Here is a 27,100-nt window from a genome sequence, read left to right as displayed (position 1 = left end):
TCCTTTCGGCAGGTTAACAGAGCAAATCACAGAAAAGAATTTGAAACCAAATAAATGAAATACGGGCGGCACGGCGGCTGTGTGGTTAGCGCGCAGCCCCACGGTGCAGAGGTTCAGGTTCGAATGCAGCTACCGAAGCCTCTCTGTGCAGAGATTGCATGTTCTCATTGTGCCTGTGTGGGTTTCCTCCAAGCACTCCAGTTTCATCCCACATTCCAAAAACATGCATGCCAGGTTAATTGGCCGGTTCAAATTGTCCCTAGGTGTGAATGAGCGAATGAGTCGTCTGTCTCTATGTGCCCTGCGACTGGCTGGCAACCAGTTCAGGGTGTCCCCTGCCCACTGACATCTGAGATGGGCTCCAGCGCTCCACCTGACCCTACTGAGGATAAGCAGTGCAGATAATGGATTGATAAATGCAACACCCATATCAGTGACTTGGTAAATTACAGCATAAAATATTTTTACAGCTGTTATTTGGATTGCTGCTATGACAGGATGTCAGTTCTTTAATGGTTTACAGCCGGGTTGGTGGATACTGTTAATTTTGGCATCGATCTGATCCAATTCAAAAATGGTAATATCAATCAACACCAACACTTTTTGCTTGAAAATGTCATGATCACTGAATAATTGAACTGTACCCCTTAGAATTTGTTCATAAATGCGATAAACAGAGCACAAATATTTTAGGCAATAAAATGTTTCATTTATATATTAAATAACTATATTGCAAACTTTAACTGTGAAAAAAAATACATAGAAACCTTTCTATGACAAGTGTTTCAGATCAAACGCTGAGAGAATCAAACGAAAAGGCTGTTTATGCTATTCAACAAATATTTTAGGCAATAAAATGTTTCATTTATATATTAAATAACTATATTGCAAACTTTAACTGTGAAAAAAAATACATAGAAACCTTTCTATGACAAGTGTTTCAGATCAAACGCTGAGAGAATCAAACGAAAAGGCTGTTTATGCTATTCAACTTGAGCTTTTATTTGCTTAATTTGTTTATACTCTATAACAACATAAAAACTTTAAATACCTAACTTACATTGTATTCATATTTTTTGAATTGAATTCTTTATTGTCACTGATAATAACGTTGTGAAACATTGTATGGTGTCAAACCTACCTTTCCTCTCTAAAGTACTTGAAAAAGTAGTGGCACAGCAGCTAAATGTTTTCATATCCGAGAATAACCTTTTTGAATCCATGCAATCAGGATTCAGGGCTAACCACTCTACTGAGACAGCTCTGATCAAGGTAACAAATGATCTCCTACTGGCAATGGATTCTGGCGCTTCATCACTTTTGCTGCTGCTGGATCTTAGTGCTGCTTTTGACACAGTGCACCACAATTTCCTACTAGAACGGTTGGAAAAATGGATTGGTCTCTCAGGAACCGTCCTCTCATGGTTCAGATCCTACCTCTCAGATAGGACGCACTGTGTTAAATATGGTGAAATGACATCTGAGCCCTTTAATGTTACCTGCGGTGTTCCGCAGCGTTCAGTGCTTGGCCCCCTTCTTTTCAGCATTTACATGCTTCCATTAGGTGATATTATTCGCAAGTACAATATCAGCTTCCACTGCTACGCAGACGACACTCAACTATATCTTCCGTTGGAGGAATCTCCCACACTAAACTGTGGAAATTTGGAGGCCTGCCTCATTGAGATAAGAGTGGATGTCATACAATTTCTTGCGTCTTAACTCTGAAAAGACCGAAATGTTAGTCATTGGTCCATCTAAATGCCGTGATATATTCTCAAAAACTGCTGTGAACATTGACAAATGTCACATCACACAGAGTTACTCAGTTAAAAATGTAGGTGTCATATTTGACCCATATCTATCCTTTGAAATGCATGTAAAGAAAATTACTAGAACCACTTTCTTCCATCTTCGTAACATTGCTAAAATCCGTTCAATACTGTCTCAGTCTGATGCGGAAATTATAATTCATGCATTTGTTACCTCCCGTCTCGATTAATGTAATGCACTACTCTCTGGTCTCCCGAAGTCTAGAATCAAGTCACTTCAGCTGGTACAAAATGCCGCAGCGAGGCTTTTAACTAGGACAAAAAAGTACGATCACATAACACCGATTTTGGCTAACCTGCATTGGCTCCCAGTTAGCCATAGATGTGATTTCAAGGTTCTCTTAGTATTGTAATAAATCATACATGGACTTGCTCCCTCTTATCTTTCAGATCTGATTTGCCCCTACGTCCTGGTCCGAAGCCTACGATCTGAGAGTGCCGGTCTTCTGGTGATCCCAAGAGCAAAGAAGTGTTCTGCTGGTTCGTTCTCCATCCGGGCACCGGTGCTGTGGAATGCTCTTCCCCCTGAGATCCGATCTGCAACCTCAGTGGAAATGTTTAAATCTAAACTTAAAACTCACTTCTACTCCATAGCATATGAATAACCTACTCTTCTCGTCGGCTGAAAAATAGTCTGTGTAATATAGTATAATAATCTGTGAAGCCCTTTGAGACTCTTCGTGATTTAGGGCTATACAAATAAAAATGACTTGACTTGACTTGACATTGCTTTCCAGGGTAAACATGTTTTTTGGTTTGAGTGTATTGACACTTTTAACAGCAATTAAACACATTCACAATTTCATTATATCATATTCCAACAATATGAGGTTTGAACCATGTTTATCAACGCTTTTAACAGCAATTAAACACATTCACAATTTTGTTTGATGTAAAAGACCCCAAAATAAGAATAAAATGCTGAAACGAGCGACTCAACGTGGACTTGCTGGTCTTGTGTTTATTCCATGTGCTTCTTGTCATTCCACACTCGACTTCCGGGATCAACTACCTAAACCCTTGCAAACGGCCAATCAGAGTCCAGCCCCGCCCCTCCCCACCTCTTCTGAGTTCCACCCCGTCGGCCCTCTTGCGTCCAGCAACTTGATTGACAGCCACAAGACAACAAACGCCCTGAATTTGTTTATAGTCGCTACAACCAAAGTATTCCACAAACCCTCAAAAAAACACGACAAACTTTACCCAAAACAAGCCTTTCAACTAAAGAACAAACGCACCTCCCCAGCAAAGCACCCCCTTTGTAGACTTCACAGGGGTGCGTTTGTTTACATTAACAGCCACACGTCGCCTAACACTGCGAAGAAAGCCGTTGACGATTTTATGAATTATTTAACAGTAAAATGCACCCGGTTTACGTTTTAAACAATATAATACGTGAACATGGAGTCATGATTATGTCATGTTATCAATAAATAAAGTGTGGAATAGTGCATCTTGCGTAGCTACTACTAAGAAGCTCAGCTAAGTAGCTAGCTTAGCTAAAGTTCATTCACTTCCTTAGAAACAACAATTGATGTCAGTAGATTTATCAACTAGTAACAAAAGTGAAATATTGTGAAATGTGATATGAAGAAAAGACGTTTAAAATTGTTGTTAAGTGTTCAAAACTGAAAAGCCATTGTGCTACCCGAAAAGGCTTTCATTTATGGAACGATTTAGACGAGGACCTTAAAAATGTCATGTATAATAAAAAACCATCACACATCGAAGTTATATCGGTTATTATATGTTATAGGAGTCCATAGCAATATTATTATAATTTTAAAAAGTATATTCTTCGTTTTTTAATTTTCCTTCGTGGGTAATGTTCTGTTTTGATTAAAAATATGTCTTCCTTGCCAGGGAAAACATTGAATAGGGGTTGGCACTTAAAAGCTTCAGCCTTTGGGCACATGTTTAGGTATTGTGCTATTATATTGTAAGGCTGTTTTTGAGCAAATACTTGTTTGCTTAATTTGTTAATAAATGTGTGTTATGTTTGTGCCATGCCTAAATAGAAATCCACAAACAACCAAACTTTGCAACGGGCGTTTGTTTTGAATTAGATAAGAGGTAAGAAAGTTCACAACCTCAACGTGCTTAACCCTGCCGTTGTCCTCATATAAAATGACTTTTTTTTTGTACCTTTTTTATACAGCTTACATGGAAATGTGAACGAAAGCAAATTTATTTATTTTTCTAATGTAGGGACCACGGGTCTATGAAAAAAGACATAATATGTTTTGTTTAAAAAAAGTTATGATTTAAATATTTGTTTCTGGGTTTTTAACTGCAGTGGTGGGTCAATTTTGCGTGAAGACAGCAGAAGTGATATAACGCGCGTGTAAAATGTAATTTACTGAAGTATATTAATCAAGTTTAGGGGTTCCGAATGCTAAGTTAATGTGCTAAAAAGCTACAGGCGGCACTCACTGTCGTGGAAGCGGCAGTGGCGGCGCCCCTCTCCGCTGGAACACTCCGTCCACGAACACGCCATTCTTGCCCAGGCACCGAAGCGAGAATGCGCCGCTCTCTTCCTCGTAGCACACCTGCAGGTGTCGCCGCGAAATGAAGCTCGAGTGACCCATGTTAATGTCCACGGAGCCGTGGGACGAGTTGCGGCCGATGGTGACCGTCTTTTGCCGCATGACAAACTCAAAGTCCCGGCCCTCGAGTCTGGCCAGGGCCTGCGGGAGAGGAGACGCCAGGCGAGTTGGTCGCATGCCGGCGACGGCTCCCGTCAGAGGCGGACCGAGGTATGAGAACGACGGTTGCGGGTGGAAGCCGTGCGAAGTGACGGCCACCCGCACGGGGCTACACGGCGCCGATTGCAAGGCGAGCAGGGCCCGAGCTCCGGTGTCTTCCCGGTAGTCTGCCATGTTGTTTCGCTGGGGGTCAAACTCACTTCAACGGACTCTTCAGAGTAGCAACGTGAGAGTTTGAGGCCGGAGCACTTGTTTGCTGGGGCTGACGGAACAACATGGTGTCTGGGCGCTCAGAAGAACCGGGATGGAGCTTTGGCTGGAACTGGACTGGTGCTGCTTTCAGGTAGTTTGCGGTGACTGTAAAAACGAGTGAAATATTCAACACGATTCAAATTAATCGATGCTTTCAATTATATATGAAGTATTTTAAGGTTCTCTTGGTATTATACAAAATCATGCATGGACTTGCTCCCTCAAAGCTTTCAGATTTAATTTCCCCCTATGTTCCGGTCCGGAGCCTTCGTTCTGAAAACGCTGGTCTACAAGTGATCTCAAGAGCCATGAAGAGTTCCGCAGGTTCGAGAGCGTTCTCCATCCGGGCACCGGTGCTGTGGAATGCTCTACCCCCTGAGATCCGATCTGCAACCTCAGTGGAAATGTTTAAATCTAAGCTTAAAACACACTTCTACTCTATAGCATATGACTAACCTATATTTTTTGTTGACAATATCTGTGTATTATTGTTATTGCAACCATTGCAGCCTGGTCATCCTGGAAGGGGGACTACCACATGTGCGGTCCCTTCTCAAGGTTTTTTCATTTTCCTCATGTTGAGGTTTTTGAGTTATTCCTTGCCCTCATGTAGGTTTTGGATCGGGGAATGGTGTAATAAAAGTCCTTAATAATAGTTTGTGGTTTGCAATAACCTGTGCAGCCCTTTGAGACTCTTTGTGATTAAGGGCTATACAAATAAACTTGACTTGACTTGACTTTTACTTTACAATATGATATTGTTCTGTATCCTTATACGGTATGTTAGACATTTGAGAGAATGAATGAATGAATAAATTACCTTTATTGTCTTGATATAAGTATAACGAAAGTCGAGGGCTTATCCTTTCAGTGCAAGTACAAAAATAAAAAATTGAAAGGGTCAAAATGTGCAAAAGGATAGAAATGTTTAAAAATATATATTATTGTTGTATAATGATTATGTGCATTCACAGTGGCAGTTGTACAGCACATTGTGCTGATGAACGTTGAAGATAGGAGTTCCGGGTGGTAAGAGATTTCAGAAAGAAGCTGCTCCTTATTCTGTTTGTTTTTGTTTTGATACACCTGCAGCACCTTCCCAATGGCAGCAGGTCAAACAGCTGGGCACCTGGATGTATCCTGTACTTGATATGTTGCGCGCTGCTAAAGCACTGATTGGAGCAGATGTCCATCAAGGAGGGGAGAGGGCAGGCAATGATGCGCTAGGCTGCTTTCACTGTCCTTTATGCAGCTTCCCTCTGTTATATTTCAGTTTGGTAAATGATCTTAGTGCATTAGAAGAAGAATCAAATTTGTTAATTTCATGCAAAAATGTCTAATTGATTTTTCATTTTATATCCCATAATACTATCCATCTACCCACCAACGCGGGGGCTGGTAAGCGGTTCAACTATTTAAGCAGAGAACCTTGTGCATCTATACTTCCTGCAATTCAAATGTTTAATTTCTAATGTTTTTGGTCATCTGAATACGTTCGTGCAATCATGTATTTCATGTAAACAGCATTCAACATTGACATACCTGTCAACTTTTACGTTTTCACTGTATTTTGATTGCTTTTTTTTCATTGTTTCAAATTGTTTTTGCTGTAATATAATGTTATATATAAAAAGCAACATTTGATTTACTGCAACTGGGGAAAGAATTAGGAAAGAAGCTGAAAGAATTGTAAGTGTTGTTTACATGGTAAATTTAAGAAAAACTCGCCAACAAGAATTATTTTTGTTTTTATTCTACTCTTTGTCTCGCTATGAGTACATAGGTGCCGTGTTGTGTATGTAAGATTTATATTTGATTAAAGGGACGTTGTTCTGCAGTTGTTTTTATTTTTATTTTCTATTTTTGTATTTCGGTGTTTCCTCATTTTGTGGTATCACACTGGTGGGATGTGTCCCAAAGGATGAAAATCCAGAGGCCATCAGCTGCCATCTCTATCAGTGTGGATAAGCCTCTCTCAGGTCCCCTTTCCTCACATGGCTAGTCTGTGCCTTGCCATAATCCTATTTTATCTCTATCTCTATCTAAATAGTGCTTCACAAATACATTTGATTTGTGTCATGTTTAGTGCCTCCTAGTGGTACATAAACTTTCATTCAGTTAACAAAACCCCTGATTTGCATACCAGGCAAAAATACACAAACTATCATACCAATATAAATTTTTATCTTTATTTTTAAAATGTATTTATTTCACATAGTGGAATCCATCCTTAGAGGTCACCGCCATGTTTGTCTCGTGTCTGGCGAACGAAAACTAGTGCCACAGAGCACAGCGTAGCAGCATCGGACAACAGTGCCATTTAGTGGTCAAATATTGCACACTGGGGTTGAATTGCTATAATTAATAAGTGGAACAATTGACTGAGGTTGACAGGTATACAGTTTATATTTCGATTGTGGAGTTAAATGCAGTATCTGAAATGCAGACATAATTTAAGCGCCTATGTTTGTTCGATTGCATGCGAGTAGGAAAAAATGTGAACGGACAACAAAAGTCTGGTACAGTAGAAAACTTTCACCCACTGACGCAACATGACAGGAAGTAAGCGTTCTGCGTAATAACAATAGAGAAGTCACCATGGTGGTGCTCATGCCCCCCCCACACATGTGTTCAAGTCAAAAGTTGTGAAGAAGAGAAAGTGTACATGTTTGGCAATAGTCCAATCACAAGGCTCCCAACATGTGGCATGTGCAAAAAAGCTGCTTGCTCCCGCCCCAAACGTTTTTTTTTCTCTCCATGTTTCTTTTTCTTATCTCTCGTGTGTTTATAAACATGGAAAGAACAAGATGGTCACAAAATGCGGCTACATAGAGCACAAAATTACAGGGATCAGGATCTGGGACCATAACGCTAAACTGCCACGCGAGGACGCTGCTGCATTGCACACCTTCATGCGGTTCTTTTATGGGGTCTATAATGTATTTCTATAACTGGATTATTGCATTTTCACTGGTATAATTTTCGGATTATATATGATTTAAATTGACGATGTATAGGATATCCAACGTGTTGTCTGCGGGCACCAGGTAACCCCCCCTGAGAGCACCTTAGTAGCTTGCAGACAGTTTCTGAAAATAGCTCACCAGGGTTGGATTTGCGAGTTTCTCGTAAATTGGATTTCTATCTGACATGTTTTAGTAATTGCCTACCTGGCAACCTCAACTAATTGCTCACCTTATTAATTGTTGGAATAATACATCTTAAAAACTAAACATAGCACATATTTACTCACAGCAAGACGGACTATGTAGAATCAAAACAAATAATTTGTGTAAACAATACGCGCAGAAAATAAATGCTTGATCAAAGGTTTTCTAGTGTACCACAACAATATTAGAAATCTACGGTGACCTCGTTTGCGAGCAGTGACCGAGAATATACGGATAAGAGCCGAGATGGGTAAAACGATATTGGTCTAACGAAATAAAGTTTTCTAACTTAAAAAAATTATTGTGCAAAAAAATTGATGTACGTTATGATCAAAAGATGTATGATATATGGGAAAAACATAATTTGACAGGTATGTAGTTGACTTAAAGGAGCTGTATGGAATTTGGAACTATTTTGCTCACTGCTGCCATCTCCTGGCTTGTGTCAATATTGCAGCCTGTGCCAGCTCATTCTTGATGCTTGTACAAGTATGTGCATTTCTTAGATGCATTTGAATAAACTCCCCTTTTCAGCCTTCTTGAGGTTTGTGGTGGCGTTTAGACTTATTTGAAGCAGGTGTTTCTTACTTTCACCATTTTCATTCCTCACTAACAAATAGAAACAAGAAAACCCTTGGGGATGTGCATGATGCCCCCCCTCCAGCACTCCCCCCAACTCCCATTCCTCCTGCCTAATGTGTTCCACCTCGAACAGCTTTGTTAAATATAAGATAGAAGCAGATAGGCGCAGTGGAAAAAAAAAGCTTAAGGGCTCTTTGAACCCAGTTAGGCATTTTTAACACACATTTAAAAGTACTCTGTGTAATATATGACCACTAGATGGCACTGTTATGTCTGATACAAGTGAGGGCTAGAGCCACACAGCAGAGCGTGGCGGCAGGATGCCAGACAAACATGGCAGCGACCTATGATGGGATTCCACCGTATAAAAGAAATACACTTTTCTTGACCTCTGATTTTTTTCCCTTGTATTCAAATCAATGTTTTTTTTATTTAATGAAAATGTGTTGTATCACTAGGAGGCACTAAATCTAACACACTGTCCATTTAATAGAGAAAATATTCAACATTCAACTTTGTTAAGGACACATTCAATGACACACCCCACCTTTAACTTAAATACTGTTATGTCCTACCTTCAGGTCTCCCAAAGTCCAGCATCGAGAGCCTGCATCTGGTACAAAATGCTGCAGCGAGACCTTTAACTAAGACTAGAACGTTTGATCACATTACCCCGATTTTAGCTAACGTGCATCGGCTCCCTTTTAGCTTATGATGTTATTTTAAGGTTCTGTTGGTATTATACAAAATCATGCATGTACTTGCTCCCTCCTATCTTTCAGATATAATTTCATCCTCTGTTCCGCCTTCGCTCTGAAAATGCTGGTCTACTAGTGATCCCAAGAGCCACGAAGAAATCCGCAGGTTCCAGAGCGTTCTCCATCCGGGCCCCAGTGCTGTAGAATGCTCTGCCCCCTGGAACGATTTAAATCCAGGCTTAAAACACACCTGTACTCTATAGCTTATGAAGGACCTATATTTCATGCTGACAATATTGTTTGTCAATGCTACATCCATTGTAACCTGGTCATCTGTTTTATTTTTAATCTATTTTTTATCATACTTTAATTCATTTATTTTTCATTTTATCATTTGTTAATTGCAGCCTGGTCATTACCTCATGTGCCTCCCCTTCTCAAGGTTTGGTCATTTTCCTTATACAGAGATTTTTTTAGTTTTTCTTGCTCTCATGTTGGTTTTGGATCACGGGATGGTGTAATAATAGTCCATAGTTTGCAATAATCTGTGGTGTGTGCAGCCCTTTGAGTCTCCTTGTGATTAGGGGTGTATAAATAAACATGACTTGACTAATTAATTACAACCTGATAATAAAATAGTAACAACATAGTAATAGCATAAGTTGTACTTGTAGAAATGTACTGTTTATCAAAACGGTTGCCCCTTTCACTGATCAATATCAAAAAGTAGCTCTTAGCTTGAAAAAGGTTAGTGACGCCTGGTATAGACATCCTAGAAATTACCCCTCACAAAGTAACCCCATAATCAGGACTTGAATGTTTGCAAGCGTATTCTTTAATTTGCAGAAAACATTTTCCATGATTTGCTCGTAGAGCCTCACAAGCGTGGCTCCAGTTTCAGTTTGATTGGTCGCTTGGGCATCAGCAGGCCCTGCACATCCATTTCAATGGGCACCTGGTGGAAATGAACACATACAAATAGTGTCAGGTCACACAACCTTCCCTTTTTAAACAAAACAAAAAAACAGCTTTATTCAAGTATTTCTAAGACTTTTGTCTTGTTTGAATAGTTTGCTATTCATTCTTTTTCCCTCATTTTTTGGGGAATAATAATTCAGACCTAATTGTTTTAAGAAATGCAGTCTGTTTATGTATCTGTGCAATGTGTACAGTATTCTATTTTCTTTGTGCCTTTAGAAGGAAAATCTGATGAAGCAGATACAAAGTCTCACCTCGGTCTCGTCGCACATGCAAAAGTTGTAACGCTGCAGGATCTCCACCAAGGCCAGCTTCATGCTAACCATGGCAAAGCGCATCCCGATGCAGTTGCGAGGGCCAGCGCCAAACGGCAAATACACGTACGGGTCAATGGAGTCTTTATTGTCCTTACTGAACCTGAAATTAAAAAAAAAAAAAAACAGCGAGGAAATTATCTTCTGATATTAACTCTTGTGTTTGGCTTTATATTAGTTTCTAAAAACAAATGTTTACAAAAAAAGAAATCGTTTGGCGGTAAAAGTGTGACTATTAATCCACTCAAAATTATTGTCAAAGATGAAAACTATTTCAAAAATTGTCACAACATATCCAGTGGCTAAAATGTATAAACACTTTCCAGCCTAACTTATATCCCACAAATGCTGAACGAATACATCTTATTGTCGAACGTTGAGGAAATTTATTTCGGGAGTAAATTGCATTAGAAGACCATTTTTCTTTTTTGGGAGGAGGGAGATTCTGGCTAGTATTTTCTCCTCTAAAATTATTTTTTGTCAGGACCAGAACGGAAACAGGATCCAATTGCGTAACTTTTACCACAAGTTTTATTGAAGGAAAGAGGTGTTCACTGGACGCGGGAAGCATGTCGCTCTCGTACTCTGATTGTGATCCGAACACGGAAGTGGATCTTCCGTAGCGAGCAATGCCGGTGTCAGGGATGGAAAAACTGGTCGGGGGACGGGACTGGGAGAGCAAGGTGTGGTCGGGGTCGGAAACGAGTCGTAAGCCAGGATGGGAGAGTAGACTTATTCTGGAACAAAACAGGTCGTAGCCGGAGACAAATGGGAGCAAGAGGGACAGGTGGGAGTCAGGGTCGAAAAAGGCTTGCCTTGTATACACGGAGGTTCGCAGACGGACTGACAACAGGGGATAGACAGGACTGGGTTTAACTAGGAACAGGGAGCCAATCAGAGCCCGCAGCGGTTGGCTCCATATGAGCGGGCACAGGTGATTCTCATCGGTAATCATGACAATTTTGTTCAGTAAAAACTTTTGTTCTAATTCTCATAGGATTTCTTTTTTAATTCACAGACCTTAAACTTACAGTTTTAATATAACATGTTAGTCTTTATCCTCCATAGATAATAATTCCATATTCTAACCCAAACACATTTGTTCATTTTTTAGGAAAACTAATGTACATGAAAAAATGGCATGGTGAAATCATTACAAAGGTGAAAAAAAATAGTTGAATGTGATGAGTTTTGATTCAAAATCATCCATTTTAACAGACGCGACATTAGGAATTCTAAAAAAGTTTTTTATTCCTGTGTTTTCAAGGTATAAAATCTTGAATTTTTTGTGAAAAGATGTTTCTTTTTCTCGGTGAATTATTACATATACATGTAAATCAGTTAGTTTGAATTTCCCATGAGATTGGTGAATTTATGGTTATGATTAATTTATGATAATATTTTAAAAAAACTTGGCTTTTTCATGGGTTTAGAAAATAAACAGCAAATTGTCAGTGTCTGAAACTCATGACTCCAGGGCAGACAAGTATGAAAAGTTGCCTGCCCAGCCATAGAGTTGCCTGCACCGTTTTTCACAACTTGAAACACAATAAGACGACTAATCGCCAAAAACTCATTGTTGCAAAGTATTAAGGATTGATAATCAGAATATATATAACAGAAAAACACTTTAAAATTAAGTTTATTATAAATCTACATTATAACATTCATTGCATGTATATGACATCGCTGTTTTCCATCTGCCATCAGTATGTACCTGTATTTACTCATCTTCATTCATGCAATGTTTGCGTTGCGTCGTCTGCTACAAGCCACGTTAACTCTTTCCATGATGCTCTTAATGTACGTTTACCTTTTGTAGCGTCATAAATTTTGTTAGCTACTTTTGAATATTTCTTCTGGGGCTGAGGTTTTGGCTTGATTCGTAACCACTTATCCATTTTTCTTGTGTTCTCTGTTGCGTCTACTTTGGAAAATGATATGCAAAGGCACAACCTTATAATGCTCGGGAAAGTCCGGAAGCATTAAGTTATTTTGTACAGGTGTCTCTTTGGCTGCCGAGTATGCAAATTATTAAACGAACGGAAATTCCGAAATTTCCAAACCGAACAAAGATTTCAAAAGTGGAACAAAGCGAACGTTTGATTTGAAAATAAAATCTTTTTTTTTTTCTTGAAAAAGTTGTCGGCCACCCAGGAAGAGACATTTTGTATGCCCGACGTAAATGATGCACGCCCCGGCGTCTGGGCAGACGTTACTTCAAACACTGAAATCGACAATTTTTAGAATACATTTAGAATGGTTTGAATTTGATTACGTGGATGTACCTTTAGATACATGTCAGAATAGTAAGCAGAAGAAAATAGAAAACATAAAATACGTATTCCCACCCCAAATTAAAACAACATATGTGTGAATGCTGAAATCAGTTGTGATACATGACTTGCAAAAGTTTGCCACTTGGCTTTTATAGTATTAACGCCAACTCGTCGCAAATGCCAATTTTACCTCTCAGGTTTGAACTTTTCAGGTTCAGGCCAAAGATCTGGGTCACGGTGCAGAGGCCAGGTGGGAATCACGATGGCCATGCCTTTAGGGATGACCACACCGTTGACCTCAATGCTTGCCTTGGCCACACGCTCCAAACGTAGGACGATTGGATACAAGCGAAGTGACTCGTTGATTACCATGTCCAAGTACTCCATCTCCATCAGTTCCTGGTACTGCACAGGAGCCTGCCCCAAGAACAAACATCCGATACATATTGTTTAGGGTTCGTTTTTTTCATGGCTAAATTCAAGCAATTTTTAAGGACTTTCAAAGCTAATTCCCCAATTTCTCCCTTACCTTAAAAGAAAAAAATCCGGTGTAAATCATGTAATTTGCAGAACCAAAAATATATTTGCGATTTACATATACGATTTTGAATTGTGACCCATAATAAATGTCCCTAAGTCATATATAATCCTTGCAGTATTACACATTGCTTAGTGCCCTGTTTAGGTGTAATATGCATCTGTCCCCTTGGTTGTTGGCGCTTCATAGGACAATGCCATACAAGCTAATGCCAGCTGCAGTTAATGGCAAGGAAAAATAAATGCAATGCCAAGTGAAGCCACCAAAGAGCAGTGTCTGCGTCTATTTTAAGCAGACTTGTTTTTTATAAACTATTTTCTTTACCCATTGAAAACACAATTTCCCCTAAATTAAAAGGTTTTACAGAAGATTGCAGTGTTATGTTCTTGTAATTCCAACATTTGCTTCTCTGTATGTTCTTTCACTCACGTTGCACACTTCCTGTTGCTGGTTTCCTTCTCACAGCTGTTGGAACATGTTTTGATGTCCTTTCTATAATCACTCCACTATATCACTATTTTAACACTGTCTTCTTGGCTCTGTGATAGTTTGTTGTCTTTCATGTCATGTTCCAGGGCACTCTTCTCTCAGCGTTTTGTCAGTCCAGTATACTGAACCCTTGTCTGCCCTTCCAGAACACAAGTACTGCCTGACAAACTATTGGACTGTCTTCCTTGCTATTTGGACTTAGCGGAACACTGATCCTGCATCCTGAACCATGATTATCGCCTCCCTACCTGATTTCTGGTGTACCAAACCCTGTCCGAACAAAAGACAACTGTTTGCTATACCAACCTGTGTTTCTGCACTTTGCTCAGCTCCACCCCAAATGGGTTTCTGACAAAGTCATACTACTTGACTACAAATTGCACCTTGTTAGGGAACGTAGCATCCACTTCATCCTGCAGCTTTTTCATGACTTGAGGGTTGGTGGCCAAGCTGTGTGCCAGGAAGCTGAGAGAGCTGCTGCTTGTCTCGTAGCCAGCAAAGATGAAAATCATAGCTTGAGAGAGGATCTCGTGGTCACTCAGCCCTGGTAAAATGGGATCCGTACAAAATCCACGTGGTCAAAATGCAAACTCATGACTCCAGAGCAGAAGACTCCTCTCATTTATTTAATTCTCACAATCCAGATCTCACTAGGGTGAATTCTTAGCTCATTCTTATTCAATCTACATGATTTTACTTACTCAAGCCATACAAAAACATTTATTTCCATAACCATGCAGATCATTTTAATTGCTGAAAGTAATGCTGTGCATAAAATGTTTTTTTACATAAAACACGTGAAAATTCTGATAAATACTCATCAAAAGGCACCTTTTTTCTGTTCTTCGGCAGAGTTGTCATTCTTCTGGGAGTCGATCATTAGCTGCAAGAAATCCACACGACTCTGAGGACGAAATTAAGACAGTTTTTTGTCAGCCTCGGGACACCGTCGTACTTTGCCACCGTTCTCCTTACCCCTTGTCCGGTGCTTTTACGGCTGGACTTGATCTTCTGCAGTGAGTTATAAAAGAAGTCAAAGACAGAGGTTGGGAAGAATGAGAACTCCATCTTCTCAAAAAATGGACCCAGAGCGGGGAAAAAAGCTGTGATGCACCCCAGAAAACAAAGAGCATTATGTTATATTCACAAATGTATGTAAAATATTAGGGAAAGACTATACGAATGAATAGTTTTTATCACTATTTTCTGTTCAGCCACTGGTGAGAAAAACATCGAAATTATATATTTCTTTAATGTTTAAAGATTTGTGTACTTTGTGGAAAATTTAATTAATTTTCTTCTATAACTGTGCACGTTTTTTTTATTTTGCCACGTTTATTTCAAACAACACAACGTCATGTTTGGAAATAGTTGAAAGAAAAAAAACACTTGTGAAGGTATTGACCGACATATATTTCTGTGTTATGCCTTTATCTGTTGCAGCCTCAGTTCAGTGCAATTTATGTGTGTCTACAAACACTGATAATGTTGACGATTTCTCATGCCACTTTGAAGTTAAATTTCCTAGAAAATAACTATGACCCATCAATGGTGATCTATTTTCATGACGAAAAGGCACTACGTTGGTAACCTCAGAGTTATAGTGTCTAGCGAGCAATTTTTTGTCCTTCAAGAAAACACGATAAAGAGCCAACCAAAACCTGGCACATGAGGTAATGACCAGGCTGCTTAATCCGTTTGACCAGGCTGCTTAATCCGTTTCCATAGTTGTCATATTATAAACAGATTTTTCTTGTTAATTTATTTTATGACCTATGAGGAGGAAGAGTGGGTTGAACAAGTCGAACTTGAGCATCTTCTTGATGTTGGTGACAAATGGATCAGAGGGATTATTAATGGAGTCCAGGTCCACGCTAAAGGCCGTGCTGGTCACAACGTCCATGCTGTAAGGGCCGAAGAATCTGCCAAGCACAGCGCCATTTGTGATGGACGGATGGCGAGACAAACCATCACACTTACTCCTTAAGCTCCAGCGACTCATCGAGGTCTGCCTTCTTCTTCATGCTGCGCAGAAGGTTGGCCGAGTGACCCTTCATTATGACGAACATCTGTGCAGGCACACACATGGACATAGATTTGCATATACTCTACATGCATACACACACATGCAAACATTGTGTCCATGTGACTGTGCAAGTCCTTGTCCGTGCTTCTTTGTGAGTAGCTACAGGAATTGTTTCGGGGAGGCAAATGAGGACATTTTGGCCACTCCTCTAATTGCGAGATCTGATTCTTAGCTTCTAGACTTGGTTTACGTTTCAATAACATTTTGGTCAGGGTTGAGTGAAGGGTTAATGTTTTGGTATATGTTCTGGTGGTTATGGTGAGTGTAAGGGGCTGGAAATGCATTATGTCTATAAATGTCCTCACTGGAAAATCTGAACAACGATGTTAATGTTTGTGTCTTCTTGTGAGTACCAGAATAGGTTTTTAACGAACAGAGTGAGGACATTTTGGCCATTGTTGACAATGCCACGTCTGTTTTTGATGGTCAAGACTTGGTTTAAGAGTTTAGATTTGAATTACATTTGAATTTTGGTAAGGATTGTCTTAATTCGTAAATTTTAAGCTAAGACCCTAGGATAAAATTGTCCAAAGCTTTTATCCTCAGGACGACAAACAGAAGAAAATGACAAATAAAAGGGATAATTTGTTTTTTCTATATAATTTCTCAAGCAAATTTAAAAAAAAAATGTCAACACAAACCCAAGTATTTTTTTTATATGGATTCATTTAGAATCATAGGTTAGGCTAGAATTTTCTGCGAAACGTTAGTTGAGAATTTTACAGTTAAAATAATAAAAGTAATCAAATGAAATTCTTGTACTGTGCTAAAAAAATGTACCAAAAAATTCTGAATTACAAGCCGCTACGCTGTTGCTACATTTTAAACACTGCGGTCGGATATGGTGCGCCTTATTCTACTTTATTTTAATTTTTTTGTGGCAGCACGAAGGAATACGGCGGCCTGCTCTTTGCAACACATACACTCAAAACACAAAACCCCGCGGAGACATCTGGCATTTTTGACGCCCTTTAAGCGAAAGTAGTTGATGTTTTTGCCAATATTATTCATATTACGCATAACAGGAGCAAAACGGGAGATTTGACAGTACTTTATTCAATATTAACAACGTACTCATGATATTTCAAAGTTTTGACCCACAAATCTAGTCCTAAATTTACAGTAGTTAATCTTCATCTCCATAGATTTTTTTCAAAAAGCTGCGCATAGTATAAAATAAATATGATTGTGTATGCGGTGGGTCACTAAAATATGGTCAGTACGGGCTAGGACAAATGTGTCCAAGCCATGGCCGTAACCAGCCCATTTTTTGGGGTGCTCAACCAAATTCACCAGCAGATATAATATCATCTTTTCCTTGATAAAAGAACAGAATATGCTTGAATATGATCAAAAATGCTAGATAGATGATAAACAAATAAAACAAAACGAAAATGTGAAGAACGTAACATCGGAAATAATTGAAATAATTATTCTAAGGTTCAAGACTTGGTGAAATACTTCAGTTGATTTGATTCCCTGCAAAGGTAGCACGGTCATGAGATCGGACCTTCCTGTGTGGAGTTTGCATGTTCTCCCCGTGCTAGCGTGGGTTTCCTCCGGGCACTGCGGTTTTCTCCCACATTCCAAAAACAGCTGGTCCAAATTGTCCCAAGGTGTGATTGAGCAAGTGACTTGTCTGTCTCTGTGTGCCCTGCAACTGGCTGGAAACCAGTTCAGGGTGTCCCCTGCCCACTCCCCGAAGATAGCTGGCATGGGCTCCAGCACCCCCGCGACCCCACTGAGGATAAGCAGTGCAGATAATGGAAGGATGATTCCCTGCACCGTTCCTCTTTCGCTCGGCTATTGTCACCTGCAAGGTTTGGTAGGATTACTTTAACTTGGTTACTTTCAAATACTTTTGGATTACTCCAATACCAAATATGGTAATAAAAGACAAAAGAAACTAAATATGAATAAAATGATGACTCACAACACGTGGTAAGCTTTCTCTCCTGGCTTTGATCTCGCACTTCTTTTCGCTTTAAATATCGGTGAACGGAGTGTTTTAGCCCCTAATTATGCCTCCGAAGAAGGTCGGTGCAAGCAGCAAAGTTGCTACAGGTGAAAAAAGAAGGGTAGTGCGTACAACTATTGCATTTAAGAAAGAAATAATAGCAAAATATGAAGAAGGTGTGCGAGTTTCCGACCTTGCTATACATACAGCATGGTTTCTGCTGAGCACCACAAAGGTAAGAAGTCCTATTCATAATTATTTTCTTTATCCTTTAACCGCTCACCACTTTTTGTGGAGACCCAAGTGCTAAATGACGTGTAAACAACCTGATAGTCTTAGTTGTACACGTTCATGTTAGCATAATCTTTCGTACGGAAGATTACGTTAACGCGAACGTACCATTAGCCTGGGTTAGCTTCATGTTTACGTTCATGGTAAACATTCAGGGTGTTGGAACGGATTCAAACGATTGTACATTACTTTTAATGGGAAAAACGATTTTCGGTGATCGAACAAATCGGTTTTCGAACAGGGTTCTGGAACGGATTATGGTCGAGAACCGAGGTTCCACTGTAATTGAAAGTAATCCAGTTAAAGTAACCCTACCCAACCCTGGTCACCTGCAGTATAGCGTAAAGTCTTCAGGGGCTTTGGTCTATTATGATGAGAGTATGTTATACAGTGGTTATTGTGAACAACTATTTGACCACTTAATACCAGGACTTTGTTATCATAACAGATATTAGTCCTCATTTTAGCTGCATTGAATAGAATGCAACAATAATCAGCCTACCTTAGTTGTTGCCCAGCACAAAGTGTAACGTGATGTTCACAAATGGGAAGTAACCCTCCTGAACAGTGTTGAATGATCCGAAAACACTTTAATTGAAATTTTAGAAAATATGTAACCAGCCAGACACACTGGGTGCACCTAAAGCTCTGAACCTAAAATCACCCCTGGACCTAACATATAAAAATATTGAAAGATAATGACCCACTTTGATTTTTTAAATGTAATTTACCAGGCAATATTTAAAAGTTAGTCCAAAATTGTTTGGCTGGAAGTTAGTTCAGAATTTTACCAAAAAAGGGAGATACATTTAATGAAAATGACCTTTTGTCAAAGGTGTTCATTTCCATCTTTGGGGATTTTCAATAACTGCCTATTTTAAGAGGCAAATATATATGCTTTTAATGTTATCATGTCAAATGTGTTTATAGGTGCATGTGATTTGCCTCTTTTAGTCGTCCGGAGGTGAATGAGGGCGACAGGATGCTTCGGATTCTTTTCCAGTTTTCGTCCTCGGCGATACTGACGGCATCGTAGAGCGGGCCGTTCAGACGGAAGTTCTGCATAGAGTTCACATTGGAAAGGCTCAGCACGTCTTCCATGATTGCCATGGCTCAAGAAACCATTAATTCGTGTTCTTAAATATTTCTTTTGTTTAGATTTTTGTGCGCTTTTACTCTACGGTTGGTGAAAAGCGAGTAACACTCCTTGATGAGCACGGTCTTGATGATGGAAGGGTCCATGATGCATAAAGCAGGCTGACGGCCATCAAAGATCCTAAAAATGTTTAGAACAGGAATAACACTGAGATGAAGGGGACAAGGAAGAAAAAAAGAATGTGTAACAACATATGCACGCACCCCCATACTTTGCCGTATTTCTTGTGGCAATCCATGTCAAAGTGAATGAAACCCTGGATGCAGAAGAGCACAAGACAAAAAAAACTTAAAACTACTAAAAAAATATTCAGTAATTGTAAATAAATATATTGAAATACATGGGGTTTCACAATGGCTCGATTGGTGCTTCAAACTGCCCGCACGGCCTCCAAATAAATCTAATAGTGCATTATGTATTATTTAGCACCATCTAGTAGTAAAAAAACTCAATTTATTAAAAGAAAACGATTTTGATTTAAACAACAAGAAAAATTGCATGAGCTATCATTTGTAAATACATTTTAAACACTCATAGGTTGAGAAATTTACATTTATTCCACATAACATAAGCCTCAACGAGAGAGAGCAAACATAATTATTAGCCTCCTTGTTGCTACAGGTATCCAAAACCCCAAAACAACTGTAGAAGGCGGGGCAAAAAATGTGAAGAAAAAAAGTGTGGTCGGGTCACTTTAAGGCAGACATGGGGACTTGAGACTTAGTGACTTGGACTCGAGTCGACTCGAGTCGCTGTTTTTATGACTTGTGACTTGACTTGGACTTGGCAATCTAAGACTCGGGACTTGACTTGTGACTTGACTTGCCCAAGAAAAAAATACTTGGGACTTACTTGGGACTTGAAGGTGAAGACTTGAGACTTACTTGAGACTTGCACATGTGTGACTTGGTCCCATGTCTGCTTTAAGGTAAAAAAAGTTATACTTTTTGTACCAAGTGTTGTCTTTTTTATTTGTTATTGTTAAAGAATCATTCATGTTTTGTGATTAAAAATGTTACATACTGAAAAGTAGTTGTTTTGAAAATGCCAAAGTTTTCTCCTTTTAAGATAAAAAAGTGAATACAATTTAAGGGGTTATGTCTCATTCCTTCGAAAGAGAACCAAGTGACCACAGGGTTTGTTTTAGAAATACATAATGGAAATGGAAGGAAATGTCTGATTTTATAAAGTTCAATGCAGCTTAAACAAACATTTCAACAGAGACTTTGTACGCACCTTCCGGTAGTTGAGCATGTTTCCGAAGAACAAAACCGGCCTGGGCCCTGGGATGCCTAGTTTCTTAAAAGTGTTGTAAGGCCAGTAGCCATAGCTAAAAGAACAATGACAAAACTGATGGAATTGACAGGTGACAAAACCAAACAGCAATAAATCGTTGCAAAAGCCAATGGGGGGGGGGGGGGGGGGGCACACACGTATAATACCTGTCTGTATACCTGAAAACTTCTATATTTTTCCCATATATTGTAAACAATTTTTGATCATTTGACGTACAACGTACAACAGTTTTTGTATTATTTTTTTTAATGTTAAAAACAAGTTTTTTCGTTTGACCAAAGAAGGGATCAGGCGACACGGTGGATGACTGGTTAGAGTGTCCGAGGCACAGTTTTGAGGTCATGGGTTCAAATCCAGCTACCAGCCTTCCTGTGCGGAGTTTGCATGTTCTCCCCATGCTTGCGTGGTTTTCTTCTGGGCTCCCTGGTTTCCTCCCACATTCTATAAACATATATGTCAGGTACTTTTGGCCGGTCGAAATTGTCCCTAGGTGTGAATGAGCAAGTGAGTTGTCTGTCTCTGTGTGCCCTGCGACTGGCTGGCAACCAGTTCAGGGTGTCCCCTGCCCAAAAATAGCTGGCAATGTGCTCTAGCACCCCTGCGACCAGAGTGAAGATGAGAAGTGCAGATAATGGATGGATGATAAAGAAATGTTCACTGGTGGGACACTCAATGATAAAAACCCACAGAACAAAGTTCAAACACCCAAATCTGCCAGTCAGGCACAGAAAGTAAAATGATTGGGTGAGTAGTAGGGGTTGGTTGGATCCCTACACAAATACCACCACTCCCTTCTCTCCCATTTGCTCCCACTTTACTAACTCAGGAGGTAGTGCGCTCGTCTTGGGATCAAGAGATCGCAGTTCGAATCCCTGCTCCTCCGTTTTACATATTGAAGTGTCCTTGGGTAAGACACTGAACCCTAAATGCCCCCAATAGGCACGTTGGCGCCTTGCATGGCTGCACGGTGCTATTGGTGTGTGAATGTGGGTGAATGGGTAAATGTAAAGCGCTTTGGGAAGTCTTCATTGGCTTGAAAAGCGCTATATAAATCCACATAATTTCATTTCATTTCATAAAGGGAAACACATCCGTAATCTTTTCGATTGCCTTTTTTTGTGACAATTTAACAAAATAACTCTGCTTGCACCTTGTTTTTAAACCATGATTTCAAAAAATGAAGGTCAAAATGAGCCTCAACGATCTTAAGTAAATTGGAGGGAGACAGGATTTGTATTTTTTGATATGGGACACATGCTTAAATAATTCATCCATTTTATTAAATCATCAAATGTCACATAGTGATTTGAAATGTGCTGAAAAATTCGCTTTTGTCAGATTTGGCAGAATTCTGTAAGGCTCTCTTCCCCCCAAAAAAATCAAAATATTTTGCTACTACGGCTCTTTTGAGTCAAAAAGGTTCCCGACCCTGACTATAAACATTTTGCCATTCTTTCCCCAAATTATATACATTTAGTTGCGTATATGTTACTCACAGGACGATGAGAGTGACGAGGAGAGCCAGGAGAGTCCACGTTGTGGCTGAAAACAACAAATCCATCTTGTTTGTTGTGGTCTGGCTGCAGGTGAGCGGTTGGCTAAAGCACGGGCGATCTTTTAACTCAGCCTTGTGTGTCTGTGTGTGTTTGTGTTTTGTGAATTGTGGAAGTTGAACCAATCAGTTGGCACTTTAGTCAATGATTGACATAATTACAATGAATATGACCACAGTTACCGGTGTCTTTGCGATTGTGCATGTGGGTGGGTGACAAACGATTGACTTTTCACATATTTTTCAACACCATACATTTGTTGTCATTTCTTCTGAATATGCATTACAACTACTGCAAGGCTTCCTGATTATTGTCAAACAATTTCTCAAAACAAAAAAGCTTAAGATAGAAAAACAAATGAGGAAGCTACATAAACAAAAGGAAGAGCAAACAAAATACATATTCAGAAAGGAGTGAGCAGAAGCTTATTAGCTCTCACCCCTTTACAAAATGAAAATAATTATATGTATACATACATATATATATACACACACATATGCATACATACACATATATATTTACACCGGCATACATACAAATATACAGGCTACATACATGCATTTACACTCATATAACATAGTGAAGGTTTTTTTTATTTTATTTATTTGACTATAAGGGATTTAATATAATACACATTACAGTTATTGAATGCAATGAAGATTTTTCACAGAGGCTTAATATCGGGTCGCGCCGTTCCGAATGCGAATGTTTTGTTTAGTTCTGTTAATACCAGATTTTTTGACACAGGTGGTAGGCGAGGTCTGGAGAACGGAGTCCTGATGACGTGGAAGCGCGCGGGAATGTTTTGACCGGTCCAGACGAGCTGGCGACTAGGTGGAGGCCATGTGAGGAGTCTGCCACGGGGGGAGTTCCTGGCCCGCCCATGGGGGGTGCCCGATGCCCCGAAGTGTCAAAAAGACGGAAGACGGAAGATGGAAGAAGAGAGACGGGAGCAGAGATGAGAGATGGGAGACTCGACGAAGACTAATTAGACTAATTCGACAATAATTCGGCAAAATTCGATGAAATTCACTTAGCTAAATACTTTAAGAAAATAAATCCGCCCCTGTGTAAAAATGTCCGTCTCTTGTCAATATTTTTCCCTAAAATTAAGAAACGAGCATGCATTGTTAGGAAAATAAAGTTTGTGTTTGGTTAATGGAGTCAGATAACTAATTCGAACAATTCGGTAAACGCTGCATTTGTAATATAGTTGTTTTCCTTAACAATTGACATATATATATATATATATATATATATATATATATATATATATATATATATATATATATATATATATACATATATATATATATATATATATATATATATATATATATATATATATATATATATATATATATATATATATATATATATATATATATAGCCACCTCGGGAGAATTTGGACCTGCCAATTAACCTGACATGCATGTTTTTGGAATGTGGGAGGGAAACCCTCACAAGCTCGTGGAAAACATGCAAACCCCGCACAGGAAGGCTGGTAGCTGGATTTGATCCCAAGACCTTAGAACCCCAGATTGAGCTTTTTTTTTTTCTATTAATCACCTAAGATTTTTGTTGTGGCCTTCTTCTCTTTTTCATTATTTGCTAGCCCACCCAGTCCCTGTTTCTACTCCACTTTTTCTACTCCTCTGCCAAATGTAACAAATATGACACATCGCATATTGACTGTATCTATTCATGTATAAAGAACTCAGTTATTCACAAGGTTTCTACAGTATACTTTACCGAATTTGTGCAATAATTGATCAGTCGAAAAATATCACCAATGACATTTGTGCATTTGATACAAGATGCAAACCCGGATTGCGGTTGTGGGAGCACTGATTCTTAACCACCAGACCATTAGGGTTATGAATGACATAGGAAAAGGCTTTTTTATTACCTGATCATCTTTATCACGTTGTTGAATACATGGGGCCATGGTCAAGTCAAGTCAAGCCATGTTTAGTTGTATAGTTTAAAATAATTTATCGACAATGGAAATTATGAACACAATCCGAAAATTAAACTTACGATGAATTTATTTAAGTCTGATTCAGTGTCACTAGTTTTTTATCATGGTCTAAGTATTCAGCAATGTGGTACCGTACAATTCAACTCAATGCTAACACATAAAAGGAATCACCATAGTATGGCTAGTCAAAGTACTTAAGCTACAGATGTCCTTTGTTAAGCTTAAAAAATAAACTCAAATTATTATTTTTTGTTTGTTTTATTTTCTACAAGCACAATGGCCCGGTGTTGCCCAGCTTGGTGTTGCCGGGCATTCTACTTGGGCAAGGTTGTTTGGGTCGTCGTCTGTTGAAAAAGCACCATAGAGCCGCTACGGAGTGCCAAAGAGCAGCAAAGCCGCATGCCGCACCTGAGCTGCTTGTACATGAAAGCAGCTTTTTATGGATTTTGTTGGTATTTATTGGGGGTCATTGACACAAAACCTAGCTCAAAACACTCGCAGAAGTCTAAAGTATAACTCTGTCAATTTCTACGAATATCAGTTCTGCTGTTTTGGAGCCTATTAGCCAGACAGGAACTCACACAGACCACGCATGCAAATTGGTTTTCTAAACAAGATTAGATGTACATATAGTCAAGTCAAGTCAAGTCACATTTATTTGTAGAGCCCTTAATCACAAAAATGTCTTAAAGGACTGCACAGGATTACAATTACACCATTGCCTGATCTTAAACCAATATACTCTTCATCAGTCACCAACTGCTCCACTCAAAGTGACACGGTGTAATATTTGACCACCTGATGTCACTGAATTGTATAGTGCAATTATAAACGAGCAGTAGAGAGGACAAGGAAGATTACAAACTATGAAGACTAAAAGTGGCCAAACTGCACCATATTCTTCTCATTTTTGCCCAGCCTTTTAAAAGGATTTTGTTTTTTGGGGGTGCCCATAGCAGCAAGATGTCAGACAAATATGTCAGCTCTCAATAGGTGACCCTCATGTTGTGTAAAATGAAAACACATTTCTTCAAGTATTTTAAATAATGCATACAATTATAAAAGTTCATGTTTTTTGCTTAGAATTCAAATCAATATTTGTCGTGATTGCCTAAGTGAAGTCACTTGGGGCAATCGTTTGGCGCGCTGGAGCGCACTTCCTGATTGGCTGACGTTCTCCACTTAAGCGGTCTGCGTCCAGAGATGGACGTCCGGGTATACTCTTTGTATCCCTGAGTGCTTCGCCAGACTCAAGGTACTCACGACTCCTCTTGCCTGATTCATGCCTGCCTTCCGTTTTTGACCTGTTTTCCGTTCCACGTTTTGCGTCCTACTCTCCCGTCCCGGCCATCGACTTACCGCTCAGCTGTACTTTTCTGTCCACCCGTCACAGAGCTGCCGTTCCGCCCGAAGAGGCTGACGACCGACAAGCGTCGACGTCCCAAGCCAGCTCCAACTACTCTTTCCAATAAAAGCATTTTTGAGACTGACGCTATTGGATCCGTGAGTCCGTTCTGGTTCATGACAATTTTGTGTTTTAATCACCGGTAATTACGTTTTTTACTACTAGCCCACTATTGCAAAATGTTAACATCTGTGATATGTCAATTTTAGCTTTTTGTTTGTTTGCTTACTGTTTATCGAAAAAAAGTTTATTACAAAAAGACAACAACATGGAAGTATTGATAAAATACTACACAACATAAATACATCTTGGGAAAAAAACGGCAATTTTCTAAGTGCCAGAGAGAGATCCACAGGTTCAAGAGTGTTCCCCATTCGGCACCCGGTGCTGTAGGATGCCCTGCCGCCTGAGATTCGATCTACAACCTCAGTGGAACTGTTTAAATCGAGGCTTAATACACACTTACAGTATATTCTATAGCAGGGGTCGGGAACCTTTTTGACTCCAAGAGCCATAAATGCAAAAAACATTAATTTTATTTTGGGAAAGAGCCACACCATATATTATGAGACAAATTTACTAAATTGCTAAAACCGCGCCCCAGACAAAAGCTTAGTCTTCAGCACATTTATTTTTGATGATTTGATAAAAATTATGAAAAGAGAATAATGCCAGAGCCCCTCCCAAAATCAACAATCATACCACTTTAAACCTGTCTCTTTCTTGCAATTACTCAAGATCGGTTAAACTCATTTTGACCCTTTTTTTCATACATATTGGTTTCAAAACCAGATGTAAGCACTTATTTTGTAAAAACGTCACAACATTCTGCAAACGGGGAGCCTGATGTGCTTATCTATGGCGCAGACGGCGTAGGGCGAGAGATGGGAGGGAGTGCTTGCACTTTTTGCATAGCTCCACCCATCCCTCCCACTCAACCAATCAAAAAACTTTAAGTTCTCTTCCGGTGTTTTGGCGTATTTACAGTTTGTTCTGTGGATTCATCATAAGGTATCTGAACACTGAAGACAGATAATATAGTGATGTTTTATATAACGGATTATTTAGCGTTGTACAGCCAGAACGAGTTTTTTTTTTTTTTTGTGACACCTTGACTGTAAATTGTAGTGAAAAATGTGCCCTATATATATACTGCGAAGTACTTCACTGTTGTTAGCTTTGGTTTGGCTCTGCGTGTATCTGAACATGATTGGCAACTTATGTTTTGGACGAGATGGAGAAAATTTGCATGCAATCAAATTTGTTTCTGAGCCACAGGTACTCATAGAAAGAGCCATATATGGCTCGCGAGCCATAGGTTCCCGACCCCTGTTCTATAGCTTATGAATGACCTACATTTCATGGAGGCGATGTCTTTGTATTGCAACATCCATTGCAGCCTGGTCATCCTGTAAGGGGGGATTACCTCATGTGCGCTCCGTTTTGCAACTTTTCTCCATATTCCTGATGCTTAAGTTTTGAGTCTTTCCTTGCCCTCACAGAGAGCTAAAACTTGTCACCCGATTTAAATATCTTGG

The 27,100-nt window shown here is 39.4% G+C and overlaps 2 protein-coding genes across 2 annotated transcripts in view; both read right to left on the bottom strand.

The window, feature by feature from the left end:
* foxk1 (forkhead box K1) overlaps positions 1–4,849 on the bottom strand; it is a 34,947-nt gene extending 30,098 nt beyond the window's left edge. The window contains exon 1 of the mRNA XM_088342213.1: positions 4,266–4,849. Within this exon, the coding sequence (XP_088198339.1) occupies positions 4,266–4,711 (446 nt within the window). The 5' untranslated portion in view covers positions 4,712–4,849. The remainder of the gene's footprint in view (positions 1–4,265) is intronic.
* A 5,202-nt stretch (positions 4,850–10,051) lies between these two features.
* On the bottom strand, positions 10,052–22,250 carry LOC148361512 (cytochrome P450 3A40-like). The gene is made up of 13 exons (XM_088343148.1): positions 22,120–22,250; positions 20,564–20,657; positions 19,531–19,583; positions 19,348–19,447; positions 19,117–19,230; positions 15,818–15,906; positions 15,611–15,759; positions 14,813–14,940; positions 14,669–14,741; positions 14,221–14,381; positions 13,001–13,227; positions 10,472–10,634; positions 10,052–10,194 (listed from the first exon to the last, which is right to left on the bottom strand). The coding sequence occupies exons 1-13, from the start codon at positions 22,182–22,184 to the stop codon at positions 10,117–10,119; spliced, it is 1,494 nt and encodes a 497-aa protein (XP_088199274.1). The 5' UTR covers positions 22,185–22,250; the 3' UTR covers positions 10,052–10,116.
* Between the last annotated feature and the right edge of the window lie 4,850 nt (positions 22,251–27,100).

The sequence above is a fragment of the Urocampus carinirostris genome, chromosome 8 (assembly GCF_059441175.1).
Source record: "Urocampus carinirostris isolate Australia breed hairy pipefish chromosome 8, RoL_Ucar_1.0, whole genome shotgun sequence".
Taxonomy (NCBI): domain Eukaryota; kingdom Metazoa; phylum Chordata; class Actinopteri; order Syngnathiformes; family Syngnathidae; genus Urocampus; species Urocampus carinirostris.
Note: the sequence above shows the minus strand (reverse complement) of the source record. Positions and strands in the feature narration are given on the sequence as shown.